This window comes from Brachyistius frenatus, unplaced genomic scaffold (genome assembly GCF_029030835.1).
Source record: "Brachyistius frenatus isolate BFR_SWC_R1_liver_20210118 unplaced genomic scaffold, ASM2903083v1 Contig_31, whole genome shotgun sequence".
NCBI lineage: Eukaryota > Metazoa > Chordata > Actinopteri > Embiotocidae > Brachyistius > Brachyistius frenatus.
In genome coordinates, this window is record NW_027210630.1 from 689,930 (window position 1) to 714,692 (window position 24,763).

A 24,763-nucleotide genomic window follows, 5' to 3' on the forward strand; every position below is an offset into this window, starting at 1 on the left:
AAGCTGGGCTAATCCTCCTTCACAGCATTTGTTGTGTCATTAGAGCTGTATGGGTTGTGGATCTTGTGACACGAGCCCTATTCACGCCTGTAGCCCTCAGCCAGTGCACTGCAGAGAGCCTGTGTTGTGTTCGGAGCTGCTATAAGCCATGGTGGATTTTTAAAAGTGGGAGCGTCCTCAGAGGCCACACAGGGCATCTCCCCTGGGGATAGAAAACACAGTAAAATCTGGAAATCTAAAAGAGGAAAATACCTCAGACAAGCACAAAAAAAAAACCCAAAAAAACAAGACTCCAAGATTAAATCAGCAGCTTTATTTTTGTGCAAATCTCAGGCATCACAGTAGCTTAAAGACAAGAGATGTGCTTTGCAACGCGCACTCTACAAGTCAGGACATGATAGAAGACCTGGCTACGAGAATAAATCAGCAATGACGTGGCATGGCATCCCTTTATTTATTATGTGGGGGAAAGCAGGTGACCAGCTGTTTTATTTCGCGAAACGTACTGAGATTACTGCCTTTATTTAAATGCATTCTGGTCTTATGTGCATGTCACCTGTCAGTACAATAATGAATTTTAAGACTTAACTGCTATTAGTACATTCACCTATATGGAGGATGTTACTATATTCTAACAGAGCTTGGTGGAAAAAAAAAAAAAAAAAAAAAACATTCTACGTTACTGTTTCATTCATATTTTAAGCCTGGAGAGAATTATCTTCTATAGGATACAGTACAGTGGAGAGTTACAGTATAGTTTATAGTATATATTATTGTGCCTTTTTTCAACATAGAACACAAAAGGTACACAATGTTATCAGGAACTGTATTGTCCCAGTGATATTGGTCATTCAAGTTTTATTGAGTTTATTAATGAGTCTGATTCAAAAATAAGATGGCACCATGCAATGTGTAAGGCTGAGGTTTCCTACAAGTGTCAGGGTTAAAGTATTGGATTACAAGGGGAGGGGAGTTTACTCTGAGAAGAAACAGAATAAATGCTCCTCATTCAACAGACATTTTATTCTCATTTTAATGAGAATGAACCAGTAACTGCGAACCTACTTTGGCTAACTGTTTTAGCGTCATCTACATTTTGCCACTATAGATTGTGAACGGGTGAATACTCTACTTGGTGCAGCTACTGTACATTCGGCTTCAGTATATCGTACCATACAGTGCTGATACGAGGTAGTAGAGATTTATTCATTTACAACTGTAAACCATAAAACTCAAGAGAATGACTGAGGGCCAGTTCAGACCAAAGATTCATGAGATTATTTGAAACTTGCATATACTCGCAACGCTGTGCCAACGCTCTGAAACCTGCTAGTTTACACAGAGACTGTGTCGCCACTCTCTGTTCTTCTGTTTTAACTGATGGCTTTGCAGGCTTTTTCATTGTTAGATTTAATTTGTAGTGTATTAAAACAAGATTGAGAATGGTGATAGGATTTTATTTTTTTTGCAATTGCAAAGGGGGTTGAGAATTTGGAGCTTCCCATGGGGTTTCAACAGAATACCCAGGGGCTACACATTTATGCCATGAACGTGAACTTGTTTTGTCTTTTTTCCCCCGAGCAGGTCAATCGGTTAGAGGAGTTGCGGTCTCTTCTAAAAAAACAGAAAAAACATAACTATCGTGACGTTCTAAAACTGCTGCAGTTTGACAAACTGCGTCGCAGGTTACACCGTCAGCTGACTCGAGTCGAGCTGAGACTGCTTCAACTTTTACCGATAATGTCCTAAAACGGTTTTGAATCTTCAGTCTGAACTGGGCTTAACAAATTCATATTCAGTACAGTATGATAGAACAAGCATTACAAAGTAGCGATATTGCTTTTGGCTTCAGCTCTTATTGCTGGTTTATAACAATATTAAAATGGCTCAGATGATTAAAAATTAAAAAAAAAAAAAAAAAAACAGCTTTGATTATATTTCCTTTTTTTTTTCAAAGTACTTTGCAACTTTCAGTACATGATTGTATGTCACCGCCTAACACACTGAACACCATAAATTCATCCCAATAATTGGAAGCACCAAATCCCACCAATTTTACACCAATACAGCTACACTCAACATGCTAATCCTTACCTAAGCAGTATGTGCGAGTTGCATCACACTACTCTACATTTTAAGACTTGTCCAGACATTTCAAAAGCAAAATATTTAAAACATAAGGCCAGTTTTGCCAGTGAAATGATATTTGAAAAAAAAAAAAAAAAAAAAAAAGAACACTGTAATAGAGTGCTTAACCGCATGGCTGATTCTCCTTTAAAAAATGGCTGAAAGTCAACTAAGTCAAGATCTTCTAGACAGAAACTATTTGCTGAAGTCATGAGTATTACATTTAATAGGATTCAAGAACTTTCAGCGTGTCTGAATACTGGTAGTCAAACTCTAAATATTTCAACACCTTTTCAGCACCAGCGGATGCCCCGAGTCAGGACGTTTCACCCCGATATCACTTGGGTTGATCTTTGAGCTGGTGTTCCCTGAGAGCACCAGTGAAGGTAGCCGTCCACACATGCAGGGCAGTTCCCGCAGAGAGGGTGAGGAAGAAGAGGAAGGCAACTTGGAAACCAAACCAATCCACCACTCCTCCGGCCAGAGCGCTGAACGTCAGTTTCCCGAGAACCTCCAGAGTCGCCAGGAAACTGTAGTGGGTCGCCTAAAGGGAGAGTGGATGCCGAGACGTAGGATAAGGGGAAGAAGAAGTAGAGGAGGAGGAGGAACGAGGAGAAGAGATTAAAAGGAGAAGGAAGTTAGATGAGAAAGGGACAAGGGGAAAGGAGAGAGTTTGGGAAAGAAAGACCGACATTGTGAGTACAAGGAGTGGGAAGGTACCATGGCTAGAAGAGGTGACATTTCATCCTATCCTGTAGCGCAACTTATCACCTGATTGCTCTCAAGTCTTGACACAGAACAATTAGCCGCAACAGACAGAGAAACAAGGAAAAGGTGTGATTGGAAATGTTTAGGAAAACGCCCCAATGTGCAAAAGAGAAGGGTCGAAGAGAACAACACAAAAAGACTGGAAACCTGTAAGAGAAAGCGTGAGATCATGGCGTGAGATGATGGAAAGAGGCCAAACGAAGAAGAGTATCTGATCTCAACCTGAAGGCTTTCAAGACAGAGAGAGAGAGAGAGAGAGAGAGAGAGAGAGAGAGAGAGAGAGAGAGAGAGAGAGAGAAAGAGAGAGAGATTACCTAATCTCTCCTCCCTCTGCCCAAAACCATGGCATTCAGCAGGTAGCTCTGACAAACACAGGACTCTAGTGACACCTAGACTACTGACTGAACACATTCATTTATTAGTCTCAGGATTTATTTTTTTTCTTCACAGATTTCTTTTGTGTAAAGCCTGCACTGACAAACACGGAATTCTAAAAACATTTCCATCAACAAATTACTCTTCAGTATTAAAAAAGAAGATACAGCACACTTTCAAAGGACAGTCTTCTCCTGTGTGAAACACTGCACCTTAGGTTGGACACGACTGATTTTGCTGCTTCAAACAGCTTCTTTTATAGGACTACAAATGTTCATTTATATTATTTTAGATATAAAACCTTAGCACTTAAGTAAACTGATCAGCAGATTGACAGTTCAGTGGCAAAAATGTAATAGTCGATTCCATATTGGTTTTTTTGTTGGTTTTTTTCCGCAAAAATAGAAGATGTTCTCTAAAGTATGCTGCTGTCTCAATGGTTGAGACTTACTGCTCTTCTCTGTCTGATAACATTGCTGACTGCATACTTTTTGATTTTGGAGTGTTGGTCGGATGAAACGAGACATCTGAAAGTGTCATCTTAAAACAGAATTTCTGACATTTTGTAGTTACATGATTAATCAATCATTAAGAATAATAATGAATCAATAAAGAGCTGCAGCCCTAAATCCTTCAGTCATATAGATATTGACTAGTTATGGGTCATGATTTAAAAAATTCTAAATACTCATTAAATCATAACAATTCAAATAATATATGCAACTATCGTCCTGTCCTAAAAAAAAAAAAAATGTTTCCCTTGCTCTTACTGGCGCCTGGTAGTAATGCATTATTATTGCCAAAAGGTGGCAGTAATTCACCTCAGAGCTTTTGTCAACTGCTATTAATAAACAACAGAAGAGGAACACATTACTTCCAGCCTCCAGTAAAACGAGTGTGCCGCTGTGAGATTAAATGCTCTCGTACAAACAGCAGAAACATGTAAAGACTTATACAGCCATTTAAAAAGTTCTGATGAGGTCCAGGTAAAACGAGCATATCATCAAGTCTACCATCGAGCGGACCGTTCATCCACAGATCAACAATCAATGCGGAGCAAACAACGGCCCTCGTCTCAAAGATAAGGTGTTTTGTGAAATGCGATGGCATGTGTCGAGCCTTGAGTTTACGGCATGAGTGAATCTCTCTTTCTGTGTGTGGGTGTGGCGGGGGAGTGGTCTTTGAATAATAGTCAAATAGTTCCCAGTGAATATCGAATAGTGTTTAATATGTCCATCTCTAAGAGGAACGGAACTTGTTTCTAAATTCGTACAGAACATTCCTCACCAGAAAACAAAGACTAAAATGAAATGATCTGAATTTGATGAGCGGTGAGGGAGTATTGGTTCGGTTAGACTGTCTGGGTATAGCTGTGGTCTGTGGGCCGAGGTGGAGAGAGCTCTGAGAGCCTGTGTGACCACAGCAAAGTGGAGTGCCTTTATTGTGAGCAACTTGTTTAACAGATTCGGTTTCTTTCTCCTGGGGATCGTTAACAAGCACTCACACTATCAGCTTTCTGTTACTGGATAGCACTGCCTTCAATAACACACACATGTACACACAACGAGCACAGACGAGCCACTGCTCTCCCCTCCTGCGCGTGAGCACACACACACTGATTCACACACTAAAAACCAAAAAGTATATGTGTCATGAGAACCTCTCGCATTAACTGTTGTTCTCATCATCGCATGTTGTGATTGTTTTTCTATTATTTATTCTAATTCATCGCCGGATCCTAATATCTTTGCTACAGCCTGTGATTTTTTTTTTTTTCCCCTCTTTCGTCTGCACTTTAAGACTGACAGCAATTTAAATGATAATTTGTCACCTTCAGAGATTGACTGAGTGACGTCTGGATGGCTGTGTGAACAACGATCACCTCCAGGCAACGATGGCCCAGTTACGACAGGGATAAAAGGAGTTATGTCAAAGAGGAGAAAATGAGAAAGGAGAGGAAAAAGTTGGAAAGGAAAGAGAGCATTTAAAATACTACAGAATGACAAAGAGACAGAGTTTGTTGGTAGGGGGGACGATGCCAGTGAAAGTGGAAAAAAAATAGAGGGGAGGGGGGTGAATAGAAACTAGGTCTGCTTCGACTTGAGAGATTTTTGAAGGTGGAAACAGCTGATGTGAGCTAACAGGTATGTATGACAATAGGTGTGGCACTGTATACTGAGGATTTCAAACTCCGGCCTCCCTTATAGCACCATTACACCAAGACAGAGGAAAGGAAAGAAGGGAAGGACGGCGGGAGAAAAGAAAGACTTTTGTCTGTTTGTTAAGCCACAGGAGGTGACCTAACACTAAAGAACGATAAGTTATCACCTAAAAGATAGTGACAAAAGAGCAAAGCTGTTGCATAACAACAACCTGGGTCTGTAAAGAATGAGTAAAGTCTGCCTTACCTGAATGCTTTCCTCGGCCCTCTGAGTGCAATGCATCATGGTGGTGAAGGTGAGCGTGGTGATGAGACCGCCCAGGAAGTGTTGAACACTCATGCTCAGGACTGCCATTCCTGAGGAAACACAATGAATCAAATGCCACTACAGTGAGACAAGAAAAAAAAACAAGTAGTTATTTTTCTGAAAGAAGGTAGAAAAGAAAACTATCAGTTTTACACTGTTGTCTGCTCTGCTATACTTCTCACTATACTATTCTATATAGAAGTCAAAGCAGGGAGACAAAGCAGCGGGAAACGGTAAGCTGAAGTGCAGTCGTCGTCCCCCCCCCCCCTCCTCCCACCCCCCGTCCCCAAAACACATGTAGTGTATCCTCTGAGGGGAAGTGGCAGAGGAGTGTTAGTGGGGAAACACAGAGGAACCACAGAGCCTATCTGTCTCTGCTCCTGCTAACACTGAATTATTCACTCAAGCCGCCAGAGTTTTTGCCGAATAAGACTCTTCAGTCAGCGACACAAGGCTGGTGGAGTCACACAGACACACCGACTGATCAGACTGGAAGAGTGGGAAGCGGAGGGTTATCATGTAATATTGAAAAATCTGAAACTGAATGTTTTTCTGTTTTTTTTTGCCAAGTTTTCCTGAAATCTTTGTTCTGGGATTAAAATGGAGGAGGAAGAGGCCTCAACTTCCAGTCTGAGAGGCTTGATAGAGGAACAGACAACTCTGGCAGAGATGAATGGCGTGGATGTGAATCCCAAATGCTCTGAGACTGGCTGTGCAACACGATCAGATGTGTCATTCAGACTTTAACAACTGAATGGTTCTCAGGAGAGAGATCTCTCCTGTCTATCAACATCAGGCTCAAAGTCTTGTGCAGCAGGCCAGCAGTTCTTAACTTTTACTGCTCGTAGGATGGTCTACTGGCTGGTTACACCGGCTGCGTTTCATTGGGTAGCTCATCCCAGCTATTCCAGACAACGCTTGTGATACCACCACCACGCGCCGTAGCATATTTCAGAAGCATCTCTTGGCCCAGCTCCGCTACAAATATGCTCCCGAGTCTGTTTTTGACGGAAGCCGTGTTCGGATGCACAGAGCAGGTCAGCCGGACAGGAAGTCAGACACAAAGAATCCCTTTTTCCTTCCACCATGGTCGGACAACATATCATACAAACTCAGAGAATATCACCACCAATAAGATGGAGCAATGTCTCAATATGTCCGCTCTTTGTGTCTCTGTACTGTAAACCAAAGAGATGTTTGTGCCTTTAGGACTGTTTCATTGTGTGAATTTATGTGGTTTTATGTGATTCCTTGAGGAATTCTCAGCCCTTTATTCACCTGATGGGAGTGCTGATCGGATTTAGGCCGATGGTTTGTTTGACCACCATTTATCTGACTGCAAGTCAACCTCACTGTGCACATAAGGAAGTGTTAGTAATTCTACACAAGGATTTACAACTTTCACTGTCATAATACATGCGTATTGTTAAATCCGGCTGTACGGATGTTATATAATCTTAATATCATGTTACTTACCTGCCAGCTACACTCAGAAATTCGTCTTATATTTTCTCCTTAACCATGAGACAGGACAACACGCACCTTATGTTACATTTATCCAGAGGCTGAATGCACTGACAGAAATACCACAGTGAAACAGTACTGCAGTAGATCTGGTGAATAACACTGTTGATGTTGTGTTGCGACTGGCACCAGTGTCGACTCGACTCAGTGCTCATTTTTGAGGCTGCATTTTTTTGTGATTTTCAGTCCTTGTTGGTAAAAGTGTATTTGTGTTTGTCTTTGCAGTTTTGTTGCGTTTTACTCACTTTTATATTGACCACTTTACATTATATTTAAACTGTGGCCATAAAATCTGCAACTGAGCACATTTTATGTAAATATAAGCTCATGAAGTTCAGTCAGTGTGACTTGTGCCTCAATGTGGTATCCACACTAACACTGTACATCTATGACCTAAAGCAGTGCATATACATGAACCTGAATGTTAATTAATGCGTGTTTTGTGTATTTATTCAAGGAACTAGAAGGTCAAACGATTGCCCTATATGTGTGGGATCAGGATCTGGAGCGTCTGAATATGTAAATCTACAGATGTGGTGCACTCATTCGCCTATATGGAAAAGAATCAAAGATTAAAGTTCTCCTCAAGTAAAAGTCAAGTTTTAATCTTGTTAACAAGTCAATATGGTGTTTGTTTGTTTTTTATATAAGAGACGAATGAAATAAGATGTCAATGACATGGCTGAGCATTTCTGTTTTGGAACAGCTGTGACAGTCTGACAGTTTCAAAATCACAGATTCAGAGCATCATACATCACATACCTAAGGAAACAATCTGGTCTTGCGGGTGGCGATAGAGGCAGGGACTGTTTAAATATTCATGGTGTTCGTGTTGAAATTGTGTTGTTGTTAAATTTGTGACTGCCAACTTGTCTTGTGCCTGTTTCAGCTTGTTTCTCACCTTTCATGAGCGGTGATGGTTCCAGTATTGTGAGGAGAGAACTCTGGAAGACCATGCTGATGGTTCGCAGTACAAACATGCGTCGCATCAGAGCCCCGATGCTGAGGAAAAGACCAGTAAACAAGCCAAGTATCAGAGAGATGTTCACTAACTTTAAGGTAGGAATTGTGTATCGATGAGCAGTGTGATATGTGATGATAGAGACTCCAGGCTAGTATCGTTAATTCTGTGTTTCTTTTCATGTCACGCATAATTACACACACACACACACACGCGCATGCATGCGCGCACACAGCCACATGCGTGCACGTGCTTAAGTAAACAAGTCCCCAGACACTAATTGATTCCCTGTTAGTGCAAGAAAATCATCCCCCTGTGGGTTTGGTTCATGACGTAATCAATAACCTAAGGAGATCCCCAGCATGAGGACGGTAATTAATCACTGTTAACATACATACAAACACACAGACACACGCACATCCACACACGCACTCACACTGTTGTCTGACATCAGGGATTAACAATGCCAATCACTCAGAGGACGCCTGCCACTCAAAGGACTGTGAGTGTGTTTGTTTATGTTTTTATTTTTTGCATGGAATTATTTATGTGTAAAAAAAAAAAAAAGGTTGAGGAAGAAGGGGCCTGTCAAACTGAGCACGGTATCTGATTTAGTTGGATAAGTAAACTGAGTAAAACTGACTCATTCTAAACCTTTTTTTAGGCATTATTCCAGGTTGCAAGCTATGGATAAACACTGCAATTTACAGATGTCCCCTCAACGCCTCACATTCTATAGGTAGATGCTAGCTAGCCAGCTGCACACGGAGAAACCTCCAGTTTCTGCAGCGCACACAACTCAGACAGCTGTGTGGCCAACAATTATTTTTGAAAAGAGTGAAATAAGGTGGTCTAATATAACATTTATCTCCTGTTAAAACTGAGCGAGTTTATATACCCGAGTTTGCTGCCTGAGTAAACGCTGTATTGGCTCACTGACGCTGATAAGATTCACTCCCGCGTAAACGTACAAGTCATGTTTTGACAAAAACGATATTTATATTACTGTGGATGTCGCCGAGTTATCGCAGTTTGGTATCGAATGACAAGGCAGTTTTCAATACTCGATAATATCAAAGCAAATTTGGTCGTCGCCATAATCGCATCGACGTTTAGTACAAACCCTAAATAAGTTTTCTTTGATATCTCAAAGGAAACTTTAATCCTGTCCACCAGTGAGGGGAGAGGGAAAAAAAAGTTTGATGCAATAAAGGTCCCGAACTTTATGCCAAACAAGTCTGTCAGGTTTTTAAGGTCTGGGGCTGCAATTGACAACTATTTTATGGATTTATTTCTCACTGTAAAATATAAAAAAAATTGTCCTTTACAGTTTCCTGGAGATGTCACAGTTTTTATTTTCACGTTTTAGTTTTATACAAAACATCCCTTTTTCCCTCCCTTCTCTGTATCTTTACCTCACCCTCTCTCCCCTCTCTCCCCTCTCCACCCAGCATTTCCTTACCTCCCTGTTGGAAAACCAATCCTGCATCATTCACATGCTAAAGACATTCTTCTCTACTGCTCCTTTACCTCCCTTCTCAATGACAGCCTTTCATATCACGCACTCTCAGGAGATGCTATGGGTGTGTGTGTGTGTGTGTGTGTGTGTGTGCGTGCGCGTGTGTGAGAAAGAGAACCTCCCTGGCTGCCACCTCACACGGGCCAGGCCCAGATAAGAATAGCTCTGCTCTCAGGTTGCCAGTGGCGGTTGTAAAGGGGGTCACTCACTGACCACTCAGCCGTTCCTGATGGTGGGGAGGATAAACCTTCCAACTGAGCTTTTAGAGGTGGGACAACAGCCTAGTGGACTGTGTGTGTGTGTGTGTGTGTGTGTGTGTGTGTGTGTGTGTGTGTGTGTGTGTGTGTGTGTGTGTGTGTGTGTGTGTGTGTGTGTGTGTGTGTGTGTGTGTGTGTGTGTGTGTGTGTGTGTGTGTGAGAGAGAGTGAGAGAGAGAATGAGTGGGTGATAAAAAAAAAAAGAAGTAAGGAAGAAGAAGTGGTCATTTGGCACCACAAGGTACATGCAAACAAAAATATCAGTTTTAACATTTAATCTACTACTGACTTGTACAAGTTTACAGTTACTTTTCAGCACCCATCAGCACATAATTTTGTCTCTGTTCTAACAATGCTATCAACTCTGGCTTAATTTTGAAAAGTAATTTTGAAAATTGTCGACAGGGTGAAATAACCATTTTCATTTTTAGTACAAAAAAACTCAATTTTTTTTTTCTTCTTCTGACTCGGGCCCAATTTTAATCTATTTTCATCTATCACAAATATCTCAGACACTCCAAATTGGATTTTAACAAAGGTTGGGAAAATTAAATTAATAACTGCACAGTCTGATTCATCAGCTGTAATATCACTGGCCAAACAGAGGTGCTTCAGTTACAGTTCAAATAAGGTGAAATAAATTGTTTTACACATTACTTCATCATCGGGGAGGTTTGAATAAATAGCTGTTCTTTTGTTACTTCTAGTAACGAGGTTATTTTTTTCAGTGCGGTTGGTTTTTGTCTTCCGGATTACAGAAAAACTACTGGTCGGATTTTCAAAAACTTGGTGGAAGTTTGTAAGCATGGACCAAAGAAGAACCCGAATGAATTTTGGAATAGATCCAAATCACAAAATAGATCCACAAATTACTATCACAAATTATTATTTGAGCTGACTGCAATCATTTTGAACAATCATCACAGTAGTTTCCATTCATCTGTATAACAACAGCAGAGTGAAACTAACAGAGATGTCATATTTCTGTTGCTATTTGATATTAAACTGGCGCTCTTTTAACGTAACCTCGTTGCTCTTCTGCTGTGTTTTAATGTAACACGCGTGGAAAAACAGCGCCACCAACTGTTTTATCTCGAAGGCGACTGACTGCATTTCGATGAGCCTTATTGGCATTTACATCATGGATTTAGTTGAAAAGCCAAAACACCGCAGCCAATAAATGTCTCTATTTCTTCAAAAGATGAATGTGTATTATTAAACTCTGATTAGGCTTAACTTTAACAGTGGCATAAAAGGAGCAAAAAAAAATAATTTTAAATGACAATTATTTGTATGATAATTAATCCCCAACTAAAATGTCATAATTATGACAGCACTGTAATGTGTGTGTAAGCTTGATCCATTGGTATGGATACAGAGCCAGGAAACTGCATCATTGCATTACTTTATAAAATTTCAAAATAGAAAATTATTTTAAATCTATAACTACTATCTGTAGCCATGACTTGTTAGTGTTGACTAACATATTTCCAGCGTGGCTCTATCGTCAGCAGAGTAACACATTTAGACGATGTACCTCTCAGAGTGTTTTCTGTCTTTTGTCAGTGTGCGAACACTTTACTGCCTTTATAAGTAACATGGTCCTTTTCAAGTGAGATTGAGACGGAGAGTGAAAGATCAAAAGCCAAAGTATGACAATGACATCTTTTCAGAGCGCGTTCCCCTCAACGAAACTTTCACCTTCTGAGGATTCCTGTGTTTGATAGTGTCACTTGAAAAGAAGAGAAAACGAGGGAGCCAAAAAAAGGATGAACAAACTGACGTCAGAAAGCAACAAGTAACTAATGCCTGTCAACAAATGGGCAAGCGAACACATACGACACAGATACCAACACATTAGAAAAAGACACCTTACCTCTGCTAAACAATCTACATACCACATCCTGATTATTTTATACTTATTGGTACAAAATTGGCTAAGTAGCGAAAAAAAATCTTCCAGATGACGATCAAAAGAAAGAATGAAGACTGGATGATTTGTGAAGAGTAGAGTAATGCATTGAGTGAGAACTAACACACTTCCCTCCATGAAGGCATTGTTGTTATTTATAGTTCCCATTACGTCACACTGGCCATAGGGCTGTGCTATAATGTGATCCTAGTATAAGTAGACTCAAAACCTTACGCAACGATGGTTTAGGCACAAACGGCACAATGTAAATTTGCTGAAGGGGAAAACATGAAAATGTTGAAGACAATCATATTATTAAGACAGAAACTGTATCTCCGAAACAGGATTCAAAGATACTAAAATGACTTCCAAAAGAAATTTCTCAATTCATGTATTTTCAGAGGAATTTTTCGAGAGGTTAACATTTAAACAGTAATATTTCTTGAAATTTTTGAATCTTTAAAAAGTCATAAAACCATTTATTAATAATATGCATTAGTCTCAAAATGTTGAATGCTGACAGTCCCGTGCTTTAGCACTTTAACTTGCATTAACCTGTAAAAATAGGCCACACACATAAGTGTGATCTATTGACTTGTACATTTATATTAAATGGAAACTCATTTTAGTCAAAGGTTACTACATTTTTGACAACATTAATAAAAGGTCATCTTATCCAATGAAAATAACAACATGTACCAGAGTCACTGTGAAGTAATGATCAGGAAGTCTAACATTGTAATATCTGTCTGTAAATCTGACAAATACTTTCTGTCCATCCATCTAGGTGCATATTATGTCTGCGATCAAACCCCAAGGGGTGTGTGTTTGAAGAGTGTGTGTGTGTGTGTGTGTGTGTGTGTGTGTGTGTGTGTGTGTGTGTGTGTGTGTGTGTGTGTGTGTGTGTGTGTGTGTGTGTGTGTGTGTGTGTGTGTGTGTGTGTGTGTGTGTGTGTGTGTGTGTGTGAGAGAGACTGCACACTTGACTTTGTGTGATGGATTTGCTGCTCATACTGTTCTCACACTACACACCACACAGGGGGTCCCTGAGCTCTCAAACAAGGCTATGTTTACTTAAATTACTGTACACACAGATTCAGACAGAAAGACACACAAGCACACACACACAGTAAGACAGACTGAAAGACACACACACACACACACACACACACACACACACACAAACACACAGTAAAACAGACAGAAAGACACACATATATACAGTCAGACAGACAGTTTGATAGACACACACACACATGAGTTTGTGAAGACAAAAGCAATGGTTGATGAGGAAGAAGTAAAGGAGAAATCTGCATGAAAGCAGGAGTTAGTGAACATAACAGGCTTGGAGGAAGGAAAAGATGAGCATGGTGAGAAAGATGCTGATGATGATGATGATGATGATGATGATGATGATGGGATGACAGTTCTGGGAACTTACAACCAGCCTCGGAGACCAATATTGGCCTTTCTTTTCCTCGTTTTCTATTCTTCTATCCTGCCACATTTGAACCCTTTGATTGTTATGTTCTTTTCTTTTTTTTTCTTATATATTACTTGTTTTCAATTTTGTTATTTCAGTTTGTGTGGCAGTGACAATTTATTTCCGGCTGGTAACATAATATTGTTCTCCGGCTTCAGACTGGCTTGTTTCTAACTGTGCTGTAACGACTGTACCAAGATATTTGACAAATCACTTGTGACTGGGCGCCACTTAGGTCCCGTAAATGGTCACATTCATGTAAAAATATTAGAAGATTAGATGCTTAATTGACTGACAGGAACAACGATAGTAATTCACCAACAATGCTCCCAACTACACTTCAATTTATGATCAATACTCTCATGGTTGCTCAGATGGGCGCAAGTACATTTTCTATTTAAATAACGTGAACACTGGACAGGAAAACGAGAACTGCGTTGGTGTGAAACCAGCAAAGGCACTTGCCTTGTGCTTGGCGCCGCTTTGTGCCAGGTTTAAGATAGAGCTGACTTTGGCAGACATTTTGTACTTTTTGAAGAGTTTTTTCCCTCAGCGACGCTTTAATTTAATAGCCTTTCAGAGTCACAAAATCCTGCTATAAAAAAAAAAAAAAAAAAAAAGATTACCATGGTGAAGCCAATGAGAACTGAAGCGATGGTGAGAATGATGGTGTTGATGAAGACTACCTGAACTGGGCGAGCAGGAGGCCTCCCAGAGACGAGCCACAGATGGAGAAGCCCATTGCAATGACGCCGTTCCAGAAGCCGAGCTCCCTGGCGGTCATATGGTGATCCAGCAGGAAAAGAGGAAACATTGTCACTGCACCCTGCTCACCTGTATACACAGTCACAGGAGACAGTGGCGGACAAAGAGGAAACATGAGCGACAGAAGGAGAAAGAAATGGGGAGAAAAACAGAAGCATTGGATCAGAATAAGTTGTACGGTCACATACTGATGGCTAAATTGGGTTCTGCAGATTAAATCAATCAGCACACAATGTATTATGGTCTGTATGTATTTAAATAAGACTTACTATTTGTCACCTACAATAAATATGTAAGACATCTCCTGAACACACTTGCTTTTTCCAATCGCAAGTCAAATACGACGAGGAGGTTGCATCAAACTGTTTAGCCTGCGAGACCGAACAACATGGTTTTCCTGAGATGACGACTGCAGAATCAAATGCAGCACACCGACATGCAGCGCACCTAGGCCTATTCCTGGAAAGTGTCAATAATAGATGCCTGACAAGAAAAAGAATACCCTCAGTCACTTTATCAAACGGGGGCCTCGCACTTTTCCTAAAGCACAAAAAGGAAAACACAACAAAAACACCAAAACTTCCACAGATGAAACAGACCTCACAAAGACCTTTCAGTCAAAATAAAAAGTTTCTGTCAGACAGTAAGACTTTCTCTGTGTGGCGTTGAGTGTGGGGATAATGTTCTGCTGAACATTACAGTAAAATATTCAGTGGTGCCGACTATACGCCATTATTATATTAATGGAGACTGACTTCAGAAAGACAGTGGGACCAAGGAGCTGCATGAGTGACAGCTTGGCTCCCAGACTGCTGTCAAAGACGACGCAACACAACCGACGACTCACTCACTCAGTCAGCCAGGAGACAAACAAAAATAGAGAAAGGGAAAAAAAGACAGATGAAACAGACTGAAGTAAAAAAAAAAAAAAAAAAAAGAAGAAGAGAATACTGAGAAGCTCCCAGTGATATGGAGTGCAGCAGCAGAATTAGTTACCGCTGTAACAGTGGGGTGACAACCCAGCAGAAACGTAGGCTATGAACTGTGGATCCTCTGCGTAGGAAACACTCACTCTCACTTCTGTCACTCATGTTTCACTGATGGGAATGACTATGTTTGTCATGAAAATTAATTTGGCCAATCAGACAGGCTTCTCCGAAAACATGTCTACCTGTCTGACAGACATTACGTGTTTTGTTGTTCCTTTCAGATCAAGAGATAAGCGAGAGTGAACCATGACCCGCTACTGCAAGTCTACAAACGTCTGCCACATCATCGTGTATTGAACAATGTGCAGTCTGCACAGGGGCGGGGATGTAAGCACAATTTTAAAAAATTACCAATACTAGAAGTCTGTCATTGATACAAGTAATATAATCGGATGAATTACACTCAGCTGAACTGAAACATCCAGAATTTGTGGATGAATGGTAGTCTAATAATTAAGGTATGTATTATAGAAATGCTTTCATTATCGATATCAAATTATTTCTAACAATATTTTGATACTAATGCTGATGTCGTTAGTAAACCAGCAGAGAATAAATTGGCAGCTATTCTGATTATAAATAATTTCAGTAATTTTTTTTAAGTTACTTGCCTTCGCAAGTATAGAGATTTGATGCATTTCTTTGTCATATATAATAGTATACTGAATTATCTCTGGGAGTTGACGTGTAATCTGAATATATCACATTTGCTATCCTTATAGGTATTCTTCAATGTGATATTTTACAGTCAAAGAAAGTAATAAATGAAGTGGGAAAAAAAATCATTTGTTAATATGGTTTTGATCCTTCAAATAATCAACACACTGAAACAAATACATTTGATGATGAATGTTCGAAATTTGCCATCGATTAACGTTACTGCACCTCTGAAAAGAACAAATTTATGAACAAATCAAACGATAGTGTATCCTTGAAACCAGAGTAAAGGGTAAGCCGTTTGTATTGATCTGGAGTATCTGGATCGAGGTTGCGCAAATAAACAGCAAAACAGGATCTAGGTGGTGAATATGATGTGTAATGTAATTTGACCAACAAAAAAAAAGCTGCCTTTTTTGCGGTATAACAAAACAAACTTTTGTAGAGTACATCATTATAATAGAAGAAGATACCATGACTCCGCACACTCAGTGGGGGCTGCAATGATCTCTGGGCATTATTCACATTTTAATCACTGTCATTCTCTGTGTTGAACTGTTTTGAGTTGCATCAACTGTGTGGTAACCATATTAGTCATAATAAAGTAAACATTGGCAGCAGCCGTACCCATGATGCCAGGGTTGTTTACCCATGGTTCTGCGCTCCCGTGCCTGTCTGTCTGTTGTTTAGCTCAAAGCTCAGAGCTTTCACAGTCCTGCCTTCAACTAATTATTTCTTTAAAGGGGGGGGGGGGGGGGTGTGCTGACAAACACAACCAGGCTGATTATTCCTTTCTATAAATATTCTCAAAGCAACAATTGTCCATTTCAGCAGGGATTTCATTAGACATCCGCAAAGATTAAACAGAGTGGAGGGGAAGGAAGAGAGAGTGGAACCAGACTGAAGGGGGGAGAGGGTAAGAGAAAAGAAATAGAGTGGGGAGGAAGGGGAGGTAGTGAAGGACTAAGAGAATTTGATACTAAGAAACAAAGAAATAAAGGAAAAGAGAAACAGCAGTAGGCGAAAAGGCCAAGAGAAGCAAAAAAGATGATACATAGTGCTGGAAATGGCAATCATACAGTCATAAATAAAACAACGCGAGTTAAACATGACTGAGGAGATAGGACAGCAGCCACAGATGGAGACAGCTAAAGACAGAGAAAGAGGAGGAGGGGCAGATGAACAGAGACATTGTTAGGAGGTTAGTGAAGAGGAAACAGAGGAGGAATGGCAGGCTCAAAGAAAACTCTGTTTACAGACAGCGCAGAAAGACAGAACAATTCAACATTAAGAGGGATTGTGACAAAAAGGAGGGAGATAGAGTTGTTTCATTTATCCTTTGTTATTTAAAGGATAGATGATGGCAATATCAATCACTTACTAGACTTGCAAGCAAGTATAACATGTTGACAGGGAGAGAAACAAAACCATTTCATAATAAAGGCCCTGAAAATCTTCACGATCAGATCATTTAAATGAAATGTTTTAGCACTAAGGACATAGTTAGCGGTCAGTCCAGTACAACATTGAACTATAACGTCATAATGCCCATTTTCAACAGTGTGATAAACAACTGAAAATAATAAATCTAGTTGCGTAAAGGTAGAATTTATGGCAGAAGTGTTGAATTGAACTGCAATAGATTGTGAAGGTGTATCGAATGAAGTTTGGAAACATTGGAACTGAATCTGTGAAGGTGGTGGTGTTCACAGCCACATACTCTTAATACTCCTGAGGCACATTATTTGACTTTTTGATTAATTACTCAGGGTGTTTTCTATTAACTTTACCCTGTTGCTTATTTTTCCAGGAGTATATCAAGTTTTCAAGGGCTTTTAGTGACTTAAACAGGAGAAGTGTGGTTGTTTTATTCACTGTAGTTAATAAAGATGCTTCATAACACTTATTTATTTAGTCCTTCCGGGATTTCAGTTTTTATGTATTATTGTAATCAAAAAGACTTGATTTTGAAGCAGCTTTTCTCAAAAATTCAGGTGCAATTTGTAAAGTTTTATGTTATTTTTCTTTTCTTTGGATTTGTAAAAAAATGCAAGATAGGAAAAAATCTTCTTTTCGCTACTACTATGTAATGTCATGTGTTATCCCTTTCTATGGTAACAGGCATTCTGTACATCACAGACATTCCTGTGAATATTTTAGTTCTCATCTATTTTCTAAACTTAAAGAACCATGCACTCAGTTACAAAAACCTTCCTGAGTCATATAAGTAATGTCTGTGACATCTTCTGTCAAAATAAGAGCTCTAAACACTTTTTAAAATAATACTAATTCAACACATACTGCATGCACAAAAATAAAGTGCAGTCTCTTAAAACTGTATGGCTGTATAAACTCATGTAATTTATCACATTGTATGATTAGACCGAGGCATCCGATCACTTCCTGTTTTGCCACTTTTTCCAGCGAACCGGCATTTGATTAGTTTTGATGATGAGGGAGACGTTTAGGAGCCACTAACTATTAAAAAAAATTGTTTTAAAAAAGGCGGTATTTTTGTTTGGAAAGTCTCACTTTTTGACATAATGCCTTTAGCAGAGCTTTTGATTACAGAGAAATCACGAGAATTCTCCCGCAAAAATATTTCAGAGATTGGTTGAATTTGTGTGACTTGTTGCAATCTCAAGAGGAAATTCATTAGAAATGTCATGGCTTTGATGTATGTGGGAAAAAAAAAATAAATGAAAAAAACGAGGTCAGTGTTTAAGCAGTGCAAACAGAACTTAAGCTGTAGTGGCTCAGTCAGTGACACATATTTAAAGAAACCGTTTCAAATGATCTGTTATTTTCACCACAAGCAAAAAAGCACAAGACAGTCCAGCAACATCTTGAGAAAAAGGTCTTAATTTTGATTAAAAAAAAAAAAAAAACGCGAACAGTAATTAAAGTTTGAAAACAAGAGCTACTCTCGTCATGACCAGTTTCAATTGTTTTAGGACAGTTTTCCAAGTTTTCAATAACTGATTAGCAACCATAGTGAATTTTAAAAATTCTACACATATTCGCACATGCTTCATCTACGGTAATTCCATAGGAGAGATGGTGGGATATATATAGTATGCTATACATAGACTTTACATTTCCCTGTGTGTGCAATGGAAGGGGGTTGGGTGGTAGTATGGAGGTAAGGTTGATAAGATAAGGTTGAGATGAGAGTGAGAGGTCAACGAGTACAGTGGGGTGAAATCCTGCCGTCCTGGCTGCAGCTTAGACTAAACAGCAGGCAGAGCCGGAGAGATCGCAGACGCCACGCGGCCTCCCTGTAGAACTACGTTATCACTCCCTGCCGAGAGCACGGCAAACGGAGACAGCTTCATACATACTACATGTTTGAGCACAGCGCAAGCACACACACACACACACACACACACACACACACATATAACGACCTATGTGCACATTCAGGTGCACATAGGCCTCCTCAGGTTGCCTGAGGACAAAAGAGTAAACAGAGCCCCTTCCGTACACAATTTCACAATATCCTTTGCATATTAGTCTATTGACACACACAAGGAGTCCCTACAGATCGATGCAAATGACAAGGAGGTCTCCGTGGCCCTCAGGACTCATGAACACGGGAAAATACACTTTCGCTATAGAGGCAAGACAACCACCACCTCTCCACCCGAACCAAACCTGCCAGGTGGAGTTTGTTTATTTTCGGACAAATTATGCAATAATAATAACAGCCATTCATGGTCCTATTGGAAACACATGGTTCCCTTCATTTTCATGACAGTATTTCTACAAACAACAACAAAAAAGTCCACTATCATCAATTATTATCCACTGATGTTATCAAATGAGGCTGGTTTTTGACAGACGAATCAACTTTGCAATTGGATTTAGGTCATTATGTAACATGTTGTAAAAATACAGGATTGGACCTTTGAATAGCAAGACTGATCATGCACTTCTATGTATTGCCATGGATAAATGTCTTTCAGTTTTTCTCTCTGTCTCTCAGGGCACCATGTGGTGGTTGTTCATTAATTCATCCCCTCCTTCAGCCTCCCTTCCTGCAGTCCTTCGTTTTCCCTTTGGAAGATTTCCCCCACTCTCTCCCCGAGTTTCTCTCTAAAACTGCAAGCTTAAACTAATACAGTCTAATACAACAGCCATGCTACAAATCCTACACTTGCAAACATTATAATGTTCATTTGTTGATGCAACTTTGTGGTTATTTTGGAGGTTGTAGTTTAGTACTATTGAGCTGGATCGCGTCTTAGGGGGGGGATGTTTTAACATTTTGTTGAGCACATTTCTATGGTGTATTTAAACATGAATCCTTATATTTGTCTTTTTAAAAGGGAAACATTAGTGGGTGGCTATAAACAAGGCTTTACTTTTCCTGTTCACGCATCCATCTCTCCGTACACCTGCTTAAAACTCCCCGGAGAAAGTCTCTATCGAGGTCCACGTCCTCTCATCGTCATTCACATCGATTGTCAAACGTACAGGCTTACTGGCTCCTGACTTTTAAAATTATACCGCCCTGCTGTATACAACACTTGTGCATCACTTACCACACAGATGTACTTGCAAGTAATAAACTCACATTGAGTAAGATTTGAAAAAACAAAGCGTTTCAGTTTAAGACATGTTGAAATAGATGGCAGGAAGGCGGTAAAATAATTATGTTCTTCAAATTGTCAAATTATAGTGATCAACACTTGAGTTTGGAATATCTTAAAGTATAATAAGGAGTGCCATTTTAGTTATAAATGCTCTGTGTTTTAGCTACTTCACATTTAAGCAGAAAGGTGGCACAAGCACCTTTGTTATCAAGCAAAATATACACATAGACAAGTTTGTTAGGTTTTAAATGATCAAAACAAAAGATCTGAAGTTAAAAATGAAGACAAAAAAGTATCTGGAAATTCAATAGTGGCTTCACTAAAGTTTTAGTACTTAGTTTACTTTTTTTTTTGGGGGGGGGGGGGCTGATTAGATAAATTTGCTTTAAAGATTGTCCTGTACATTTGAGCTCATGGTTCACCAACACCACAACAACAAAAAAACAGCCTTGCTGTTCCCACCCCGATGTCTAGTCTCAAATTCAGATAAGTGCCTCTAGCTTGGCAGTATTCGTGCTTCAGACTTCACATACTTTTCTGTTGCCATTTAGAGGTGCATGTTCATGTTTCTCAAGTGACAGCCTGAATTATTTTAGTAGAAACTTTAGTAGAGTTGTTCTAAGTATGTTTTTAAGTGGCTCAAATACCAATTTATCTATTATTTTATGAAAAAAAAAAAAAAACTTATGAGAACTTCATGGAGGTTAGCTGATTGTTTTGGGAATACTCTACAACAACAGGATATTAAAATGTTTGTATCCAACTTTTGAGCATATTATATTTGCAACTCGAGGCCTCCATTGTTTTCCTCTTTCCTGGCCATTTTCCCTGCCAACTCCCCTCCCCCCACCCTCCCCCCTGTCCCCTCCAGTCTACCCAGACAGTTCTCCCATCATGCCTGTGGCCTGAGATGGCACGAGGGTCACAGTTCAGACACGAGGCTCCCAATGATTGGCCACAGCGTTGGACACAGTGCAAACTCAAGAGTTCATTAGGGATAGATGAGGGAGAGGGATCTGAGCTTGTATATGTGTGTGAGTGTGAGAAGTGGGGGGTTCAGACAGGCAGATTACCGGTCTCACACAAACATACCCGCATACCCCATGAACAAAAACAATAGTGTCTCACATAGGCAATTATGCTGCCACATCTAGGCCTAATCTAAAATATTACACAACCTGTTTTTGCTGAAAAGGTGGGAAATATCTAAATTACCGCAACAGGAAAAGCTAACAAGTGACAAGACTGTTAATGTATTTACAGAGCTCAGTCATGGCACTGAAAATACTAAGAGTAATTATTGTTGTAATCGGAGCATCAGCCAAAAGTGAGTGAGAGAGTGAGAGTAAGTGAGTGTGTATGTATGTGTGTGTGTGTGTGTGTGTGTGTGTATGTGTGTGTGTGCTCCTGTGACAGGGAGAGTGTTGGGTGGGGTGTGGGGGGGTGCTCTCTAGACAGATTAGGGGGTCCAGCCAGCCTTCATATTTTGTCTAGTAGTGTCGTCTGCTGGGGCTTATCCGATTACTGAACCACCCTTAACACTCTCAAAAAAACACACACACACACACACACACACACACAATTTAAAAACAAAGGCATATACGTTCATGCACGTACACAAGTAAAGACTATGCAAATGCGAGGAGACAATTATATTCCCACCACCCACGTACACACATACACAATAAACACACATCAGCAGGATGCTCCGTCTTCCATTTCAGTTTCTAAACGCTACAGACACAAAGACACTTTAATCCTTACATAATCCCCTTCTGCTACCAAACACCAAACTCTGGTCATATCAACTCTCTCTCACACACACACACACACACACACACACGCTTGACTATTTCAAAACTACATTAAAATTTTAGCTTCTTATTGGAACTAACAAGTTCACCTATAAAACTGCAGCATGAATGCATTCAAACTGACATTGTATTGTCATTCAAGTGCCTGAGGTTTGTACTTGTGTAACTGCGACATTAAAAACAACTGCTTTATCTGTCCAAAGACTGTATTTCCCAAAGTGCATGCAGGACCTGCTAGGACAAGATAAATTGCCTTGCAACGATTACTTCCCAAACTTCTTCCAATACGCTCATGCCTCAGTTCAGTCCTGATGGAAATATCAACAGAGACATCTAGTGGTGATCTTTGGGCCCTACATTAAGACAGAAACAAAACTGAAGAGGTTCGAAGTGGGACAAAAAGGGATCATTTCAGGGAATATAACTTTTCATTGCCTCTGGGAAGTTTTTTTTTTTTTTTAATCTAGTTTGTGAACAGAATACAAATAAAAACTGAAAAGATGAAAAAAAAATGGTGCCCCAGTTCTAGGTAGATGAGATAGGAATGCTCCTCATTTAACATTTTCTTCCTTTACTTGGTTTCATAATGATCATTTGATCTCAGTCGGTACACACAATCTGTTAAATAAACGTTTTAGATAATTGATTGATCCTTTTATTCATTTATCAATCAAAACCTCGTGCCATTCTTTGGCTCCAGTCTCTCCACTAGGAATTTTCTGCTTTTCTCTGGTTTATATCTTTGTAAAATTAATATCTTTAGTTTCTGATGGCTGCTTGGAAAAAACGTGATGGAAATTTGTCACTTTTTGTGACATTTAACATATTAAACAACTAATAAAGAAGGTAATGAAAATAATTGGTAAAAAAAAATTAATAAAGTACAGTTCAGACAAAACATTGGAATACAATTTTAGGCTGAGGTGGCACAGATATATATAAAAAGATGTCTCTAGTATTTGTTTAATTTGTGAGTCTATTCATTTAAATTTAAACAGGTGCTTGTGTGTTAATCTGACTTACCTAGTTTATATGTGAGGACATACAGGACTGTCCAAGGTGTGCCAGGCACTGCCAGGAGCTTCCGCCACACCCTCCATGGCCTCATAGCATCCGCTCCCTGCCCTCCCTGCCCTCCCCTCCTGCTGCCATCTGCCTGCTGGCTCCTCAGAGTGTCATCATCCAGCACAGGGGTCCCCCAAACAAACAGAGCCACGCCTGCATACACGAACGTCAGCAGCATAAACATCCAGCTCCATCCAGCGACGTCAATCACAGCCAGTAGCCCACCTCCGGCAAACACTGACCCAGCTTTATAGCCCACGACTTGGGCTGTGTTGCCCAGTCCCAGCTCCCCGCGTCCTTTCAACAACCCCACCGCGGCCCCGTCTACAGCAATATCCTGAACTGAGGCTAAGGTGTTCATTGCTAATAGAGTCCCAGCTACTCCCCAGATATGTGCCTCTGGAGCCAGGGCGGCACTGGAGAGACATGTCAGAGCCAGTCCAGACACCGTCCCCACCACCCAGCGACGCTTGGTGCCAACTCGGTCCACCAAAGGGGCCCAGAGTACCTTGAGCACCCAGGGGAAGTAGAGGATCTTGGTGAAGCCGATGCGGGTGAGTGAGTGGCCAGCTCCACGCAGGTAGACAGGAAGCAGGGAAGACTGGAGACCATAGGGGATGCCCTGGACGAAGTAAAGCAGGCCCAAGAAGACTAGTTTGTCATTCATGATCTACCTCCGCGTTTGGGTTGAGCAGACACTGCAGTGGTCCATCGGTCAGGTCATGGTCATTATTTTTGATTTCAGGGGAGTGTGGCGAGTCCCTGAAGTTGGACTGGTTGACCCAGATGAACTGGCTGACCTGAAACAGAAGACAGAGTGTGAAATCCAGGATTACTACGTGGTTGTATAGGGTACTGGAGGAGGAGGAGGGGGGGGGCTAAATGCTTTCACAGCTCTTGCCAGCAACCTTAAAACGCCAGGTATGTCTGCTTCTCCGCCCCCAGCTCAGTTACCTGTAACATTAACCCCCCCCCCTCTCCCTTCCCCCCCCCTCCCCCGGCTAACGGAGGCCACCTCAAAGTCAAACGACATATGCTTATAAACATGTTCTATATTATTCAGACCACCTGTGTTTTCATAGTTTACTTTTTAAGATGGCAAAAAAAAAAAAATAATAAAAAAAACCACGATTTTGCATCGTTGACATTTTAACAACAAGTTAAGTTTGTTGCCAAATTGCCTACCTAGCTACCGTTAGCATGCTAAGTCTGCTGTAAAGCTAAACGTAGTTCACGGTTAGATTTAAAACACATTTGTACAACGTGTCAGCTTCATGATCTGTTTATCGTTGCAACCCGAAATAAGGTAATAAAGACTACTTCCGTGTCTGCTGTGAGAGAAATCTTAACACGTACTGAGAAGGAAACGGGGTTAGCCTTGTCTTGGCTAACCGGAGAGGTTGTTTATAGTTGTGGTCCAGGATGGCTGAGCCGAGAGGGGTTGCCAGATTCTGTGGCGGCAATCCCCCTTTTCCAGATGACGGAC

At 40.4% G+C, this 24,763-nt stretch overlaps 1 protein-coding gene across 2 annotated transcripts; it reads right to left on the reverse strand.

The window, feature by feature from the left end:
• Window positions 1-298: 298 nt before the first annotated feature.
• Window positions 299-24,715, reverse strand: mfsd3 (major facilitator superfamily domain containing 3). Of its 2 annotated transcripts, none has more exons than XM_069699728.1 (6): window positions 24,634-24,715; window positions 23,236-24,077; window positions 14,079-14,226; window positions 8,164-8,264; window positions 5,679-5,788; window positions 299-2,671 (listed from the first exon to the last, which is right to left on the reverse strand). In XM_069699728.1, exons 2-6 carry the CDS (start codon window positions 23,942-23,944, stop codon window positions 2,465-2,467), a joined length of 1,275 nt encoding a protein of 424 aa, XP_069555829.1. In that variant the 5' UTR covers window positions 23,945-24,077; window positions 24,634-24,715; the 3' UTR covers window positions 299-2,464. The 2 variants fall into 2 exon arrangements, with proteins under 2 accessions (XP_069555829.1, XP_069555830.1); XM_069699729.1 differs by lacking the exon at window positions 24,634-24,715 and adding an exon at window positions 24,463-24,597.
• Window positions 24,716-24,763: the final 48 nt, after the last annotated feature.